Consider the following 17,498-nt stretch of genomic DNA (forward strand, 5'->3'; position numbering starts at 1 on the left):
GCTGCTGTGTGCTGTGGAGCCTCTCAGGGCTACAGTCACCTAAACCTCCCTACCTCGAGTCTCTCACCTCAATCACATCAGCTGCTGCAAATTTGGATGAAAACAGCACATTCTGGGAGGCACCTTCTCTGCTGGACACCCCACCCGAGTGAGTGGGAACAACTGCTTCTGTCCTTGCCTCAGGTAAAATCAAAAGAGCAGAAGAAGGTTTAATGTCTGGGATCATGTCAGCAAACCAGTCCAGCTCAGGGTCTTGCACTGGTTTCCTCTTCACTTTGATTGTGAATTCTTCTCCCAAGCCAGACTCTGACGAAGACTTCAACCTTTCCTGAAAGGTTTTTGGCAACACAGTTTCTCCCAGTTGTTCCTCGTGGTCCCACTTGTCATTGCTCCAGCTGTTCCCATGGCAAGACTTTGTGGGGGGACTCAGGCTTTTGAATTCTGTGCTCAGTTGATGGGTACTTGGCAGAGGCCTTGGCCTTTCAACTGCATCAGCGTGTGTCACAGTGAGGCAGTTTCCTGAGGACAATTTAGGACTGGGGCTCCTGGGCTCAAAGTCATCCCAAGGCTTCTCATCTACATCATGATCAGCAAAATAAGGTCCCGTGCTGCCCCGCAGCTCCTGGGGCTGAATTCGAATGTTCACAGTTTTCTCAATGTCTGCCTCCTCTGGCTCACTCCAGTCTGGCCACTCCTCTGCTGGCTTTTCCGAGGTAGTCATAGAGCTCCTGCTGTTCTTCAATGTATTAATGCTTCCAGGAATTCCGTTCAGGGGGGGCTGAGCGCCTTGCTCACCTGTGGAAGACAAAAAGGTGTTACATACCTGTTTAAAGAGAGCAAGTGCAGGCAGAGATGGAGTTCTGTCTAAAACTTCTTGACATCACAGGGAACAACTGGCATGGAAACCAGCCAGTAATTGATTGGAAAGAAAGCTCCTCTTGGATTAGAAAGCAGGGACACCTTCCTGCTTGCAAAAGAGGGAATTTACCTCAGAGCCCTGGGGCAATACCTGTTGCGGTGACTCAGCCCACTGCGGGGCTGGGGCAGTGTGATGCCAATCAATCCCAGCCCATCCCCTGGATCGAGTTTCCCGAAGAGGCAGACTCAGAGGGTGGGCTGAGGGGTGGCTCAGAAGCCTAAGCTGCACCCCCCCTGGGCGGTGCCCGGGTACAAGCCACCTCCCCCGGTTCGGGAAAATTCCCGGTTACTCGGTTGTTCACTGGTTCTCTTATAACTCCCGCCTCTCGGTTTACCCCAGTGGCTCTTGTTAAATTGCATCCTCCCCCTGGCTTGTAACTCATTGGTTGTTTTCCCCTTTTACCGCGGTTTTCAAATTGCCTATGAAACTGAGGACAAGCCTCGGGGAAGGATCCCATCGTATTCCATCCCTTCTGAGCTTGTTCGGGCTGTGAAACTTCTAACAATAAAGCTGTTAGGAGGCAGACCAGAACAGCCTCTCTCTTCCTTTGACTCCGAGCTAATGTGAGCCGATCCCATCGGCTCCTGCTGTGTTCCCTCTGCAAAGCAGCCAGCTACCTAGCTCAGCCGGCAGCACTTTTCCTGATGCCGAAGTCGCTTTAACGACGCACAGAAGAACACAGTTGGACTCTCTCTGACCTGGGGCGCGCCAGAGCTCATGCCTCGAGCACAAGAACTGCATTAAATACCAGCTGATTGCTGATAAGCAACAGGTGAGTGGGAAAAGGCCATGGAAGGAAACAGAATCAGCTTTGACTGTCAGAATGAGCTGACATGTAAATCCAGAGTATCTGCTGAGCTGTGGGAGAGGTGAAAGCACAGCACAGAATCTGCTATAAGGAAACAACTTCAAGTCCAGGGACCCAGTCTGTGTATGTCAGCTTCCCAAATAGCTATTCCCTAGGATGTTAAGGATCACACTCCCCTTCCTTCACTGTTGCCTTCCTTGGTTCACTGAATCTTTCAGATCGGCACATGGGGGAAAATGCACATCTTTTCAAGCAACACTTCACTGGTAAACACTTGATTTCTGAAAGGAAGCACTAGGGTAGTTTTTACCTGTCTTTGAAGCCAGGGGATTGTCTTGTTGCATAGGAAGCTTCTTGACAGGTGCATTTGCAGAGCTGGGGAACAAGCTGGGACTGCTCTTCAGGGGCTGAGAGGTTTGGCTTCTCTGATTGCTCATGCCATGACTGGGGGAATCTGCCAGGATAAAGGAAAAGAAAGGACACAAGTCCACAAGGTGTGTTGTCAGTCTGAGCTGAACTGCCTGCAGCACTGGAATGTTCTTATTTGAACAATGCTGAGGCTTGGCACAGCAATCCAACAGCTGCACCTCCTGATCCATACATAACACAATGCTCCTTTGTTCCTGCTGCCTGCAGCTCCTGCCAGTACAAAGTTATGGCAACTGTACATGGTGAGTTTTTGCTGAGATGTTCTTTCAAGAAATACAAAATGAATAAATTGATTATGATCAGAGCAGATGCTTTAAAAATGCTGTTTGCCACCTGGCTGGATCCAAAATCCCAATTGCATCACAAAATCCCCTGGTACCTGCCTTATACAGAAGTACTGCACTTGCTCACAACAATTCCAAGCATAAGCAAACTCATGACACTACACCAACCCCCTCCCATACCTGGGCATGGGCACAGCAGCTTCCTGGAATGGGAGTCTGCTCTGAAGGCTGACTGACAGCTACCCTTATATCCCAGCCTGAGGTGAGGTGGGTGGTGGGCAGTCAAGGCCGTGTGTTGGAGCTGCCTAAGGCAGGTGTATTTCCCTGGCCCAACCAGCTTGGCAAGCACCTGGTTGCAGTTCATTTTTGGGAGCTGCAGGGTGTGATCAGCACTGGTTATGGTCTGCCAGCACCAGCCTCAGCTGTGTGGGACCCAGTTGCTACCACTTCAAAATTAGCACAGTTTGGGCCAATGCTGCATCTGCTTCCACAGGGCTCATCTGTATTCCCAGCCAGCTGTGCCTGCTTAGTCTAGGGATCATCAGTGCCCTCAGACACATGGCCCACTGGAAAGGACTGCACAGAACACACAGAACCCATCCCCTCCCCCAGCACCCTTCATAAAGGGCACATCCTTTGAGGGGCTTGAGCAAATAGCTTGTTAAACCTCGTGCTCAGCCTCTTGTGTTGCTTTTTGCAGGTCATCACTCACTGTTGAGGACAAAGGTGGGGTTTTTGTTGTTCATCAATAGTTAAATCAGGCCTAATTTTAAGTGTATTCTGAAAAATAAACCTGGTTTCAGTCTGCAATCCAAAGTGGTTTACTTACTACAGTCTACTAAAATAAATAATGTAAAGAAACTAATGCAATGAGACATCCACTGATTTTAATGAAGTGTGGTAGCTGCTGGTACACACATAAACAGGAAGCAAACACTTAAACTGATCTCTGTCATGTATTTCATTTGGTATCTGTTTGTCTAATGTTGCACAAATGCTGACTTTTCCCTTGTTACAAATATTCTTAGTTTCAATATCCAGACAAGCTTTCCCTTAGTACACTTGGTTCCAAGTTATCTAGCAGGTGCAGGGGCTACTGTCTTCATTTGCATTAGCTGAAAAGCCTCCAGAGAGCTGATAAAATAGGGAAGTTTGTATTCCTTTTCCAATCTATGAATAGAAATTGGGGGAAGAAGGTGAGATTTACTATTTTTAAAAACAGGAAGGACAGAGGAAATATTAAATAATTGCCTGTATAAGTCCTTTAGAAAGGTAATATAGTTTTTCCACCAAACACACACACTCTATCTCCTTTACTTATAGGGATTCTTAAAGGAAGAAGAGGTTTCACTTTTTCCCCATATATTTCCTATATTTAAAATACTTTTATATAGCTCTTCTTCTGATATAAATTCTGTATCTGCAAATAGCACCTAACTTAAAATCCAAGTTGGGCTGCAAATTAGCTTTTTTTTCCATTAACCTGTCACCAGCAACAGATTAAGAAATCCAAGAAATTCTGCCTACACTTCTTGGACAGAGCATGCAAGCATTCCAAGAATATTCTGACTGTATCTTTTACCTTCTGGGGAGAGATCAGCAGTTTTCATGAAACTTGGTGCAGAGCTTTTGAAAATCTTTGATCTTTCTCCACCTACAACCACTTCAGGCCCAAGCAGGGAGACGAGGACGGCCAAGCTGTGCAGCGTTATCGCCACAATGGAGTCACTGGTGTCCCGCAGGCCCAGCAACACCTGCACCAACAACACACTGATGTTACCACAACAGAAAACTCTGCCTTTGCACTGCTTTCCTCTTTAAGTGTTAGCTTTGCAGCCCATTTCACTTCTAATCCCCTACAGCTCTCAGTAGAGACTGGATGGGATTCCATAAAGTCAGCCTTCTACATTGTGCTACAAGCTAAAGGGGGTGGATTCTGTTGGCTGGATGGGTCTAGTGGAAGGTGTCCCTGCCCATGGCAGGGGGTTAGATTAGATGGTCCCTTAAAGTCCCTTCAAACCCAAACCGTTCTGTGATTCTGTGAAATCCCGTATTCCAGGATACACCACCCATTGGTCTGCTGTCCTTAACCTGTGGCAATATGATGTTCTTCAGCTCCTCCCGAGAGAACAGCTCTGCGTAGGCATGGATGTGAGACAGCAGCACCATCCGCACATGCTCCTCATGCACCTCAAACAGCTTCAGCAGCACTGGGATCACGTGGGCCTGGAACAGGGCTGGCGACAGCAGGCAGCTGGTCTGGCTCTCCCCACTTTGCTCTAGGGAACAGAGGTGAGAATGGGAAAAGGCTGCTTCAGCCATGAGAGACAGCTCACCCAGAAGCTACTGAGTGATGACACCAGGATCATTCCTAATTCTCCTCCCAGCATCAGCAGAGCAGTGCCAAGTACTGCAAAGGAGGAAGCACAGATAACTGTCCTTCCCAGTTCTGTATGTTACAGTATTTGTTCTGCTTAGAGAAACACCACCATTCCCTTGATTCAATGAAACAACTGCTCTGAATTCATTCCAAACTTGTCAGTAATAATTGTGATGAGGAAGTATTTAAAGGTCACCTTTCTTTGGGCCCAGCAGATGAGGAAGAAAACTCTTGACAGCTACAGGTTCTGCAAACACAAGCTGATTGAGTAGGAGAGGTACCAGCCGTGATGCTATCAGCTCCTCTGACAAGCCAGCCACCCTGTCCAGCAGAAATCTACATTCCAGGAGACAGCAGTTAGTATCAAGGCAGCCTTCCATGCATTTATGCCTGTTTCCCTCAATATCATTTCCCCTTTTTGTGTCTGACTCATCCAGAGACAGTGCTCCACTGCAGCCTCTCCCTCTGTCTGCACTCTGACCTACACAGAGAAGCCTCTGCTCCTGCCTGAGGCAAAGAGGAGGAGGCACAAACCAGGAGCCAGAGCCACATCCTGTAAAACCCCACACCTGGATCATGGGCTGTCACAAGCACATCCAGCTGGCACAGGAAGCTGCTGGGGCATCAAACTGCCTCAAAGCTGGCATCTCCCATGAAGAGCTATAGTCAAAACTGCAGCAGAGTTTTCCTCTCACTGCATACCCTGGTGCATTGCAAGAATTTTCCTGTTGCTTTGGAAAAGGCTGTTCTACCTGCCACACAAAGGAAGTTTCCCTTGCACAGAGGGAATCCCATTTTGAAACCACTTCCATCTAATTTGGCCAACAGAGTACTGACTGAGTTTATCAGAGTTCAATTTTGTGCAACTGCTCTTGTCTGTCAGATTTTCATTTTTAAAATATCAATTAACAGTTACTGCTTTTTCTCTAGGCTTGGAGGAGCCCAGGAGAATGGTGCACATGCTGTGAAGGCCCCTCTGCCTGATAAAAGGGCAACACTCCCCTGTCTTTAAGCGAAGTGTTCATTCCCTCCCTCAGTAAACACTGCTGATACAGAGATAGTAAGAACCACTCTGAATGTTCCTGCTAAGGATCCCCGTTCTCCTCTTACTTCCTCCACTTGAACCTCAAATTAATGAAAAATAACTGATGGTGACCACAGAAGTATAAAACAGGCAGGAAAACAGGTCTGTGAGAACACCAAGGCTCTTTTATATGGAAAAAGAAAAAAACTCTGCTTCTCCCCTTTTCAGGCCTATATAATGCCATGATTACACAGAAGATTCCCTGACAGAAAAATTACTGGGGTCCACAACAGTGAGATTTACTGCAAGATGTTCCACTACTGCAGCCAAGACATCCATTACAGGCAACAGCTTTACTCTTGGCACTGCATGATTAATTCACCCAACAAGTCTTACTGCAAACTCTCTCATTGGCAGCTGCATCACTCTGGAGGCTGGGGAGCATCAGGATGATGCAGAGCCCAGCAGGGACTGCTCCTCCCAAACACCAAACCATTCACAAGGAACTGGGAAACAAGGAGATGGAGAGTTTCCTCTTTGATAGGATCGTTACTTCGGCTGGAGCACCCAAGGTATTACAGAGTAAATAATGTGCCAAAGCCATCAAAATCTGCCACCTCAGGAAGTACCTCTGGCCATGAGCCTTCCCAGGTCCCCCCACAATCCATTTGGAAGAAGTATGTCTGAAATAAGAAGCTTCCACATTACAGTTCCTTCACTTACTTGAAAAATTCAGTTTTCTCCTCCTCAGACTTTAGTGTTAAGGTCTTCAGAAAATTCACAACTTCCAGAAAATCATTCCTAAGCACAAAAACAAAAGCTGTCAAGTGTAATCCTTACTGATGCTTAAACCACCCACAGTGAAGAGACTGCAAACCCCCACCATTCCTTCAGCAGAGAGAATGAGACAGAGGGACCCAAGTCAAATGCTGGTGGATCAAGAATGCCAGCAAGGAAGTGACACCTGAAAGCTGCTGCTCAGCACCTCATTGGGAAGGCTGGTAACACTTCCTTAATTTAAGGAGCCTCTTTGTCAAAGATCCCTGCAAAGGGTAGGGATTAAATCTGCATTCCCATCTCACCTTCACAAAACTAATGCTTTGCAAGACAGAAATAAGCAGTATCAAGACCAAGAGAGGCCTGATATTCCTGTCCTTACCTGAAGAACTCATGAGACAATAAGCTGGACAGTGGTGGACGACACTTTGGGTCTGGATTCAGCAGTGCACAGTGCAAGGTTTGCTGAAAGCTGGAGAGAATATCTGCTGAAACTGAAATCCAAAGCACCTACAGTTAGATTTCTCTCTCCACACTGAACAAGATATGTTCAGGAGTCCTCCACCCTCCCCAAAATTTATTTTTAGCTCTAACGGATAGCAGAAGGGAAAAATAGCATTTCCATTTCTCTTCCTAAGCTGCTTGGTTACTGAGCCTTCAAGGAATGCTACTGTCCTCCCAAGAATCTTCCTGCTGCCTTTGCTGCAAGTTGCAGCCCCAGCTCAGCTGTGGCACTCAAGACCCACGTGCCACATCCATAACCCTTGGTGAGGCAGGACCAAAGCAGTTTTGGGAGTGCTCGTGTCACACAGGCTGGTGACCTCCAGCCACATCTGACCACGTCCAAATGCAGGAAAAGGGGAACACAGGAGAAGCCAAGGTTTGCAAACAAAGACCAACACTAGCCACTGAACCCACAACAATCCTGCCAGCTGCAACAAAAGGTGAAATGTTCAACCACTGTGCCGGTTTGGCCAAATTTAGAAATATATCCTCTGAGAGAAGGCAGGTCACCACCCCTCCCCCACCAGGTTCGGGAAAAAATAAATTTTCCTCAAAGGAAAGTGAAAGAGATAAAAGCTATTTATTTAACAAACACATGGGAAAAGGAAAATAATGCTAAATAATAAATCTCTTGCTGTGGAGAAAAACCTGGGAAAGTGTTAGAGTCCTCCCTTTGGTCTCCTCGGAGCTGGGGCTTGGCCCAGGGCCAGGCCCTCTGTGCCTGGTGGAAAATCCTCCCAATGTGCTCTGATATTGAAGCAGTCCAGTAGAAAAGGGAGAAAATCCGAAATTCCAGGGAAGGGAAAAAAGTTCAACTCTCAGTCTCTCTCCAGAGAAAAAGAAACTGAACAACTGGCCAGAAACTGACCCGGGAGCAGCAAGCCAGTGCTTCCTTGCTCCCCTGCCGCAGCTGGGCAAAAGTTGCTATCTCTGTGTGACCTTGAACAAGCTGCAAACTGCTTTGAAAAAGTTTTGCTCAGTTTTTCCTTCCCCCTCTCAGGCTCAGTTTAGAGGCACAGAAAGGCACAAAAATTAATTTCTGTGCATAGGGCAGCGATAGGGGATACACATCATAAAGTCACCCCAAGACAACCACACAAGGAATGAACCACAGGGCCTGTCACAGGCAAAATGTCATTCTTACCCTGATCATTGAGAACTGTCAGGAGATTCTCAACTGTTGTCCCAAATGCATAGGCATCCCTCGCGTGCCCGTAGCTGCTGGGCAGGATTTTGAAGTCTGCAGACTGAAAATAAAACATAAAAAAACCCCAGAAAAGCAGGAGCTTATGAAATATTTGGTGTTTTCCATGAGTCTTTATTCCCGCCCCCCACCATATACACTCTCCAGTTCTTTTTATAGCATCAAAGCTCCACTGTGTACCCTACAAGTAGAGTATTATGCTAAAAAAACCTCCACTGGGGAATTTATAACCCAAAGGAGCAACTCTATGATGATGGAACAACTCCCTGATGAATGCAAGCAGTCAACAGCTTTCACCATTTCTATGGAAACAGGTGATACAAGCAACCCTGAGGATTCTCAATACGTAGGAAGGTACTAACAGGTAGGAAAAAGGCTGTGGTGAGAGTTACACAACCATGGGACCATAGTGATCTGGGCAATCTCAGCAACTACCCTGTGATTTTTGCAAAATTTTGGTGATTTAGAAGCAACACAGTGTTTGAAAAGTAATATTACCTGTGCCCAACACCATTCCCAAACCAGGGATGGGACAGAGGAGGGACAAAAGGAACAGAGGAAACCTCAGATATTATCCAAGAGCCACTTCCATGCCATTTAGGCATGAGGAAATATAACGTGAATAAAAAAGTATTTCCTGACCATCACGTTTTTCTTTGCTGCCAGCAGGAAGCTCCTTGAGCACATGCTGTCACTCACCATCTCCTCGCAGGGGATGCACGACTGGTCTCGCACTGACTTCATGTGACAGAGGAACTGGAAGGACAAGAGGGGCCATGAGCTGCCTCGACCTCCCCTCAGTGCCAAGCAGCAGAGCAGGCTGTCCCCATGAGCCAGGGCTGGGGGGGTGGCAGCAGCTTTGCCCCTGCCCCTTCCACTGGCACCCAGGGCAGGCTGAGCCTGCCACTGCAATGATTCTGCAGAGCAGGCAGCAGAAATCAGACCAGAATTCTTTTTTCTGCTACCAAACAGTAAAGATGCCACAAGCTAAGGAGGCATTTAAATTATTTTTCTTAATGACTTATTTCAACCTGAATCCTGCTTTTTTAAAAAATTTTGTATCAGTCCAGAAGGGCAAAGATTTCTCACTCTCCAGCCAGCAGTGTCCCTTAGAAAAGCAGCTGCGTTTGGGCTAATGGAGAATTAATTTGTGTAGACATCATAGTTTATAGTTATGATGTCCTTAGAGCAAAGATTCAGGACAGACCTGGAAGTAAGCCAACACATTTAATAGCAAATCCAGCTAAGTGGAAGGACTTGGGCCTTCACATCCATAGATGGCCTGGTTCCACAAGCCAGGAATCCTCCCCTGGGCATCCAGGGTGCACTTGGCTTGGCTCTTACCTCTGGGGTGGCTTCACTGAAGTTACAGACTGTTTCCATTCCTCCCAGCTTCCAGTGCCCATCCTCACTCACAAACAGGGATGATAAACAGACATTGTTATGTGTCAGGTTTCCCTAAAACACAAAAACCCAAAAAAGGGTAACTGACTTGGGGGATATATGAAGATGTAAAATCTTAATCAGCACTAATTAGGTGCTGCAGGGGGCTGAGGGAAAGATGCCAAAAAGCACACAGTTCCTCTGGGATTTTGTAGGTGACCAGCAGGTGCCAGGCAGGAGGGCCAGGGTTTTAGAGCAGACAAAGCCCTAACTGTCATAGCCCTTGCAATGCAACTGTAAATCCAGGGGAGTTCTCCAACTGCGAACACAAAACCCCAGAGCTACAGTCTGAGCTAGGATTTACCTGCAGTGCTGGGCAAACACACAGTGCCCAGACAGGGCAGCGGTGACACCAATCTCTGGCATGGGGCAACAGCTGTAAACAAATGCCAAGGCCAAGCAATCCCATTTCCCTAAAGCAAGAAATACTGCAAGCAGATCCATGAAGTGAGAACTGCTTGCTGCCTTGTTTCCACAACACTTTCAATTACCCTTCCTCCTCTAAAGCAGCCAATTTTAGCAGTTTCAGACTACAAGAACGGTGGGGCACATGTCTGTCTTTTTGGGAGGAATAAGGAATGAGTCACCCAGACAAATTCAGGTACAATGCTCTCCTGTCACATTTCATCCGTCTCCCACCAGAGCCTGATGATGCCGCCAGGGGTACCTACCCTGTCATGGAGGAAGATGAGTGCCAGCAACACATCGTAGATCCCTGCACAGATTTCTGCAGCAGAGAGCATCTCCAGGACCATCTCCAAGGGCCTCACCCTCTCCGTAACCAGGTGGATCCCATTTGCTTCCACAGTACAGGAGAGGAAGCGCAGAAGGCAAGGGTGGCGCAAGGTTTTCAGGTGCTTCCAGAAACAAAGACATCTGTTAGACCTCATCTAAGGTATCTCTTCTGGCTGCAGAGCTTAAGTCCTGTCCCCTTAGCCATGTTTTCTCATGGAATTCAGACAGCCCATCCCTGCTCCTCACCAAGCACCTGGAAAACTTCCTCACTCATGGCAGAACTTTTTATAATACATTGAAACAGAATCATAGAGTGGTCTGGGTTGGAAGGATCTTAAAGATCACCTCATTCCACCCCTCTGCCATGACAGGGACACCTTCCACTATCCCAGGTTGCTCCAAGCCCTGTCCAACCCTGGCCTTGACAGTTCCAGGGATGGGGCAGCCCCAGCTTCTCTGTGCATCCTGTGCCAGGGCCTCACCCCCCTCAGAGAAGACTTTCTTCCCAATATCCAATCTAAACCTACTCTCTCTCAGTTTGAAGCCATTTCCCTTCGTCCTGTCACTACATGCTCTTTCTCTCCATCTGTCTTGCAGGCTCCCTGCTGGCACTGGATGGAGAAAATCTTACACAGAATAAAATTCTTATTTATAATAAATATGGTATTTTGGGTGGGATTCACCCAAAAAAGACCCCGACTTGCATCTGCAGGAAGAGGCAGCACCCTGCAAAGGCAGGCAGGCACTGCTATCTGAACATTGCTGCCCTCATCATGCAGCACACAGTGAACTCGGCAGCTGCCAACCCCCTTCTGCCCCGTGGCCAGGGTTGGCTTCCACCTTTTCTCCTGCCCTCACTCCCAAGGGTTTGACCCCTGTTAACTGATTCCCACCCTTCCAATAAAAGGAGGGACACTTGTGGCAAGTGTGTCCCAGGCACACTGCAGTACCTTGGCAGCTTTATTGACCTTATCCTCGTTCTCCCGCTTGTACACGAACACGGAGGCGAGTTTGCCATCCTGGAGCACGGCTGGGTAAATGGTGTGGCCGGTGGGCAGTGTGAACGGCGGCTCTTCCAGGGTGTAGCTCTTCAAAGCACTGTTCTCTGAGCCCATCCCTCACACAGGTCCCCTCCTCACCACAAACAGGCTTTGGGTGAAGGAGGACTTCCTTTGGACAGATTCAGTTCTGGCGGGTGCTGGCCAGTTCACCTTCAGAGCATTTTCTGCAAAGCATGAAACAGCCATGAAGAACCTTCTCCTGCCGGTATCCTCTCCTTGAGTTTAAGGACAAGAATAAAATCCCCAAAGTTTAACTTTGTAAAGGAAACCCAATGTCCACAAAAGGGCTTGGATCAACATGTGAGCAGCTCTCAGCTCTGGCGCTTGGACTGCACTGGCACCTGTGTCAGCATCACCACCGGCTCTGACACAGTGCAGCATCCACAGCCAATCCCTGACCCGGCTACCAAGATGAGATCCACCAAGAGCAGGAACCACCAACACCCTCAGCCACATAGACACCCACTCCAGGGGTTTAATTGACATTAAGTTAGGAAGTGTGACTGCCACTCCACAAGGAGCCTCTGGCCTTCTTAAAAACACCATTCCTCAATTCTCCAAGCCAGAGAAGATTTCAGTGAAGGAAGAAGGATTACAGTGGATTTCAGGAGGTTACCTATAGCCAGGTACCCTCCTCCAGCAGCATGTTTTCCCCCTTGATTACCTTCTCTCCATGTGACAAATATTCCTTCTGCCTGCCAACCCTTCTTTCCTCCCACAGCCTGTCAGGAAGAGGCTGACAGAGATTTTTGTGCCTTTCCCTCACACACAAAACCAGTAAAACAAACACACTGATTGCAGAGGCTCTTTTGGAAAACACTGACCCAGCATATGCTCTGTCATCAGGCTTGTGATCACAGGCCATGGGCGAGACCTGAACCTGTCTGCACATGGAAGTCAGCAAACCTTAATCAGGAATATGAAGGAGAGCAAACCCTCAGTTTTCAGGAAAAGTGGGGGAAAATTGCCCACCCCCAAGCATTCTTTTTTGCAACTCAAGAATTGCTTTATTGCGGTTGTTTCCAGCCATGACCTGAGGTTTCAGGAAGGCAACAACACAGGAGTCTCCCAGCTCCCCAGCAGAGCTGTTCCACCAAAGCTGCTGCTCTGGCCCCTCACCTGTGTCTCCAGTTAGGTCTCCCAGGAGCCCTGAGGTCAGAAGTGCTCGGGAGAGAGAGAGAGCTGGTCTGATATGGTTTCCTAGCTCCTTTAACCCCCCAGAGGGTACCAAGTGAAGGCACAACAACCCCTGCAGTCCAAAATGGGGGGGGGGGAAGAGGGGCTTTTAACTGAGCTTCTGTGTCCTGATCCACCTAAAATCTAAACTGAATTAACTACAGAACTTGCAGGTGGGAGGTCTGGGCTTTTTCTCATACTCTCACCTCTGGTGTCAGGCACGGATCTGCACCTTTTCAGCACTGATTCCTTTAATGGGACCTCTAGGAAATTAAGGGAAAGTTATGGAAGTCTAAACTGCAACTTCCCAGCACAACACAGAGGGGCTGACAGCCCTCTCCAGCTTCCCTGTAGGCCCTTCAGATGCTGGAAGGCTGCTCTGAGGTCGCCCTGCAACCTTCTCCAGGCAGAACAACCCCAACCCCATCAGCCATAGGGAAGGTGTTCCAGTCCCCTTATCAACTTCACGGCCTCCTCTGGACTTGTTCCATGTCCTTCTCATGCCGAATATTGTAACAGTCATTCTCATGCCTGTGCTCCACCTGAGTTCTGCTGTACAGCCAGCTGCAAACACACCTCTCCTCTCCAGGGATGTCCTCTCAGGAAGCGCCCAGCAGCTCTCAGTATCAAACACTGAGCACCTCCAAACAGACAAGGGACAAGAGCAGCCTGTGGAACCCCGAGCTTTTCAGCTTTTTTTATGGCTATTGAAACTCCAGCTGGCAAAAGCATCTGCAAAGGTCTATGCCCAGGTGTGGCTACAACCCTTCGATGAACTCTCCAGAGCTAAAATAAACCATTACTCACGCAACTATGAGTTAAGAGCATTAACCCTTTTGTATCTTATTTTCAACAAATTGTAAACGTGAACGTCAGATGTAACACACAGCACACCTTGGGACGGAGAGGAGCCCAGCAGGGAAAGCCAGAGGGATTGGTAAGGACAATGTGGATTTGCTACCAGAACGAGGTGGAATTTCAAATTAGCTTCCTTGTGGAGTGAATGACAGCTGCATATTCACCTGAATATTCACCTGAAACACACGCCGAGCCCTGGCATTCCACAGCTCAGAGAGAGGCAGTTCCCCCTTTCCAGGCGCCCTGCCCGCCACCTCCCATGCCAGCAGAGCCTCCTGGAACTGCTCTCAGAGGTGCTGGGGGCTTTGCTCCCAAAGGCAGAGGTTTCCCAACGCGACACCTTCAAATGCCCAGCCGGCACCCTGCAGAAGCAGTCCCTCGCAGGCAGGTGGGAGATCAGCAGGCTCCGCGGGAAGGAAGCCCGGTTCAATCGCGCTCCCCCAACACCGGTCCAACCCTGGGCACCGGGGAGAGCACAGTTTTAACACACACAGGCTCCCCAGGAACACCGGGTAACGCCGGCTGCGGGAAGAGCACAGCCAGAGCCGCCACTGCGGGAGCTGCTGTTTGCCCAGGAGCTGCAGCCCCGCGCACACGCTGCCCGCGGGTCACACCCGGCCCGGGGGCGGCAGCGGTACCGCGTTCCCAGCGCGGCTGGCAGGGCCAGGGCCGCCCGTGCTCGCCCCGTCCACCGCCCCCCGCCCGTCAGACCCCAAGGCGGCCCCCGACAACACCTCCGGCCCTCCGCTCCGCCTGTCCCAGTCCCCCGCCCACCTGTCCCCGCCGGGCCGGGGGTGCCGGTGCCACTGAACCCCGCCGGCCGCTCCGTCTGTCTGTGTGTGTGTGTCTGTCTGTCCGTCCTTCCGCCCGCCCTCCCGGCCCGGCAGCGCCGCCCGCCTCGCGCGCCCCCTGCCGCCCGGCGGCCGCAGCGCCCTCACCCGCGCGGGGGCGCGGCCCGCGAAGCGGCGGCCGCCATTTTGGATGAGGGCGAGTCTGCCTCCAGGCACCCTTAGAAACAGGGAATCATGGAATCGGCAGGGTGGGAAGAGACATTTAAGATCATCCAGTCCAACCATGCACCCAGCAATGCCACTGAAACCACTAAACCACATCACCCAGCGCCAGATCCACACGCCCTTTAAGCACCTCCGGGGATGGTGACTCCAACACCTGCCTGGGCAACCCTGGCCTTCCAATGCCTGACCGCTCTTGACAGTGGATTTTTTTTCTAATATCTGAATCTCCCCTATCTCCGCTGGGCCATTGCCTCTCGTCCTCCCACTGCAGGCCCGGCAGAAGAGACCGACCCCACCTGCTTACAGCCTGCTGTCAGGTGGTTGCAGATAGCGATGAGGTCCCCCCTAAGCCTCCTCCAGGCTGAACACCCCCAGCTACCTCAGCCACTCCTCACCAGACGTTTTCTAGACCCTTCACGAGCGTTGTTGTCCTTTGCTGAATACGCTCTTGCCCCTCAATGTCCTTTTTAAAGGACATTTTCATGTGTCCTAGCCCTCCCCTGCTCAGGTCCGCCTGCACCCCGAGTGCCCCGGGCCGCGTCCGGGGCTGGTTCCCCGCCGAAGGGAGTCCGATGCCAGCTCCCCGCCAGCCCGGGAGCGGGGCAGCAGGGTGCGAGCGAGGCAGGTGGTCCGACAATCCTGCGTGAGGGGATCCATTTTATGCCATTAAAACTAACTGCTCTCCGTGCTGCGGCGTAAAGTGACTCCGGGGAGAGATTTCACGTGAGTGTTTTGGACGGCGGAGCGAAGGTTGAAAGCAATGACTCCAGAGCGGTGGGAGGTCTGGGCTTTTCACACGCTATTTTCATATCGCCGGTGTTATTCCAGTTTCCTGCAGCGCCAGGACGTGAGGATGTGGTTTGCTCAGTCACTCTGAACAGCAGCACAGCCTAGCCCCATGGCCTCGTCTAGACGCAGATTTAATGGCCAGGGCAGAGTGTTTAACACAGGTGGTCTGAGCTGTGCAAGCGCCTTGGCTCTCTTTAGTAACTCAATTCCACGAGTTTAACCTGCACTGTTTTGTGCTGTCAAATCCAGCATGAACTGTGTAGAGTGTGCTCTTTTGCAATATGCTTTCCCCCCCTCCATTTCTAGTGAAGCTTTCCAGTGCTTGGACAGCACAGATGATCCCAGACACAGGTCTGCTGGACAGTGGCTCATCAGCCAGAGTCCCGTCAGCACAGCTAAACCACAGCTCCCTGGATAGCAAAAGGGATTCCCTCAGATCCACACCCAAACTCCAATCAGTTGAGCCTCACCATCTGTTCAGGGGAGCAAGGAGAGAGGATTTCTCCTATGACTGTGCATGAGGAGGGCTGTAAGGTGGCACATCAGGGTTAACAGGGGGACGCAGTGCTAGGAGGAATCTGCTCGTCTGGCAGGATATGCTGGTAGATGGATGATCTGGGGCATCTTTAAAAAAGCAGAAATATTATGTGAGGAGCAGGGTGCAGGAAAGTAAAATGGGTCATAGGTAATATCACATGTAGTATGTCACACATCACAGGGTAATATAATGCACACAGGAACAGAATCTAAATAAAGTTCAGGTACACCACCTCTATCTGTCAACGGCAGGAAAGATCCAGAGTCTTTGGCTCAAATGTGACAGACACAAAAAAAGATCCTGGCCCCAAAGTGCAAACTAAGGGGAACTGTGAACATTACTCATGTTTATTCAAGGAGCCAAGCATGGGTTTGTATGTCCTCCGTGTGTGTGTTTGTGGCAGGGCAAAGGCAGAAGGTCAGAAGACATGAGCAACTGGAGGTAAAGATAAAAACTTCCTAATAAGCAACAACTGATTTCTACTCAGAGCACTTGGCTCCACCTTCAGGCTATAGTGTGATTCGTGTGGCTGTCAGGAAGAAAAAGCAAACTTTGGCTGTTCTGCATCATTTATGGTTTACTTCCTTTGCTGGGCTGCCTCTGTGGAGAAGCGTTCCTTCCCTTTACCTGGTTTTCCCGTGTGATTCCATTGTTCCACACAGACTGAAGTGGCACCGAGAGGTGTGCCCTGCTCAGGGCCCTGTCACCAGGTGCTGCACAAAAACCCCAGCTGGGCTTCTACCCCCAAGCATCACCCTTTGCCTTCCCTAAGCACAGCCAACGTGGGCTCCTCCGGAGAACAACCCAGGATCTGATGAGGGATGTGTGAACCCCCCTCCTTCTCTTTCAAGGGCAGAGGGAAGAGTCGGGGAACTAGCAGGATTACAGAGCTCCTAGAAAATGCCTCATTAGGGTTGGAAATGGTTATTTAAGTCAGTTGGGCAAGAAAAGATTGGCATAGTGGAGAAACAGACAGCTGGTGACTGTAGGAGGGGACAGAGCAAAAATCACTTCAGTGGAGTAGAGCGTGTAAGGTCTAGACGGACAGCTAGGGAGCATTGTTTTAGAATCCCAGAATGGTTTGGGTTGGAAGGGACCTTAAAGCTCATCTCATTTCAACCCCCTGCCCTGGCCAGGGACAGCTTCCATTAGACCAGGCTGCTCCAAGCCCCATCCAGCCTGGCCTTGAACACCCCCAGGGATGGGGCAGCCACAGCTCCATTCTGTCCAGCACAGTGGTGCAGGCGCCCTCAGTACTGCAGAGATGTTCCCCAGCTCGTCCTCTTCCAGACCAGGGGGCCTTTGGGAAAGGCAGGGGGAAAAAACAAAGCTGCAGTGGTACTCCCAGCTGATGCTTTCTCCAGTGATGTCCTAGTCCTGCATGGCCATGTTAATTACAACTACAGTACAGTCGCTTTTTGCTGCTAATGATATTTCTCAATTTCTTAATGAACAGAAGTGGGTTTCTTTTTTTAGGGGGCAGGGACCCCAACATATTATTTCCAGCTCTGGAAAAGTCCATGTTTTTTTTCAGGTGGGTGTCCAGACCAACT

At 49.8% G+C, this 17,498-nt stretch overlaps 1 protein-coding gene across 4 annotated transcripts in view; it reads right to left on the minus strand.

Moving 5' to 3' along the window:
* The window catches only part of SCYL3 (SCY1 like pseudokinase 3), a 16,182-nt gene extending 1,694 nt beyond the window's left edge, over nucleotides 1-14,488 (minus strand). The window contains exons 1-14 of one of the 4 annotated variants that reach the window (XM_032117547.1): nucleotides 14,377-14,488; nucleotides 13,779-14,059; nucleotides 11,458-11,732; nucleotides 10,444-10,629; nucleotides 9,674-9,787; nucleotides 9,029-9,085; nucleotides 8,270-8,372; nucleotides 7,004-7,115; nucleotides 6,568-6,645; nucleotides 5,017-5,156; nucleotides 4,532-4,719; nucleotides 4,023-4,194; nucleotides 2,038-2,181; nucleotides 68-795 (exon numbers count right to left, since the gene is read on the minus strand). In XM_032117547.1, the coding sequence (XP_031973438.1) occupies nucleotides 68-795; nucleotides 2,038-2,181; nucleotides 4,023-4,194; nucleotides 4,532-4,719; nucleotides 5,017-5,156; nucleotides 6,568-6,645; nucleotides 7,004-7,115; nucleotides 8,270-8,372; nucleotides 9,029-9,085; nucleotides 9,674-9,787; nucleotides 10,444-10,629; nucleotides 11,458-11,622 (2,187 nt within the window). In that variant the 5' untranslated portion in view covers nucleotides 11,623-11,732; nucleotides 13,779-14,059; nucleotides 14,377-14,488. Of the gene's footprint in view, nucleotides 1-67; nucleotides 796-2,037; nucleotides 2,182-4,022; nucleotides 4,195-4,531; nucleotides 4,720-5,016; nucleotides 5,157-6,567; nucleotides 6,646-7,003; nucleotides 7,116-8,269; nucleotides 8,373-9,028; nucleotides 9,086-9,673; nucleotides 9,788-10,443; nucleotides 10,630-11,457; nucleotides 11,733-12,950; nucleotides 12,973-13,766; nucleotides 14,060-14,376 lie in introns of those variants that run through there. The other 3 variants (XM_032117548.1, XM_032117546.1, XM_032117549.1) reach the window with 3 other exon arrangements.
* Between the last annotated feature and the right edge of the window lie 3,010 nt (nucleotides 14,489-17,498).

This window comes from Corvus moneduloides, chromosome 9 (assembly GCF_009650955.1).
Source record: "Corvus moneduloides isolate bCorMon1 chromosome 9, bCorMon1.pri, whole genome shotgun sequence".
Taxonomy (NCBI): domain Eukaryota; kingdom Metazoa; phylum Chordata; class Aves; order Passeriformes; family Corvidae; genus Corvus; species Corvus moneduloides.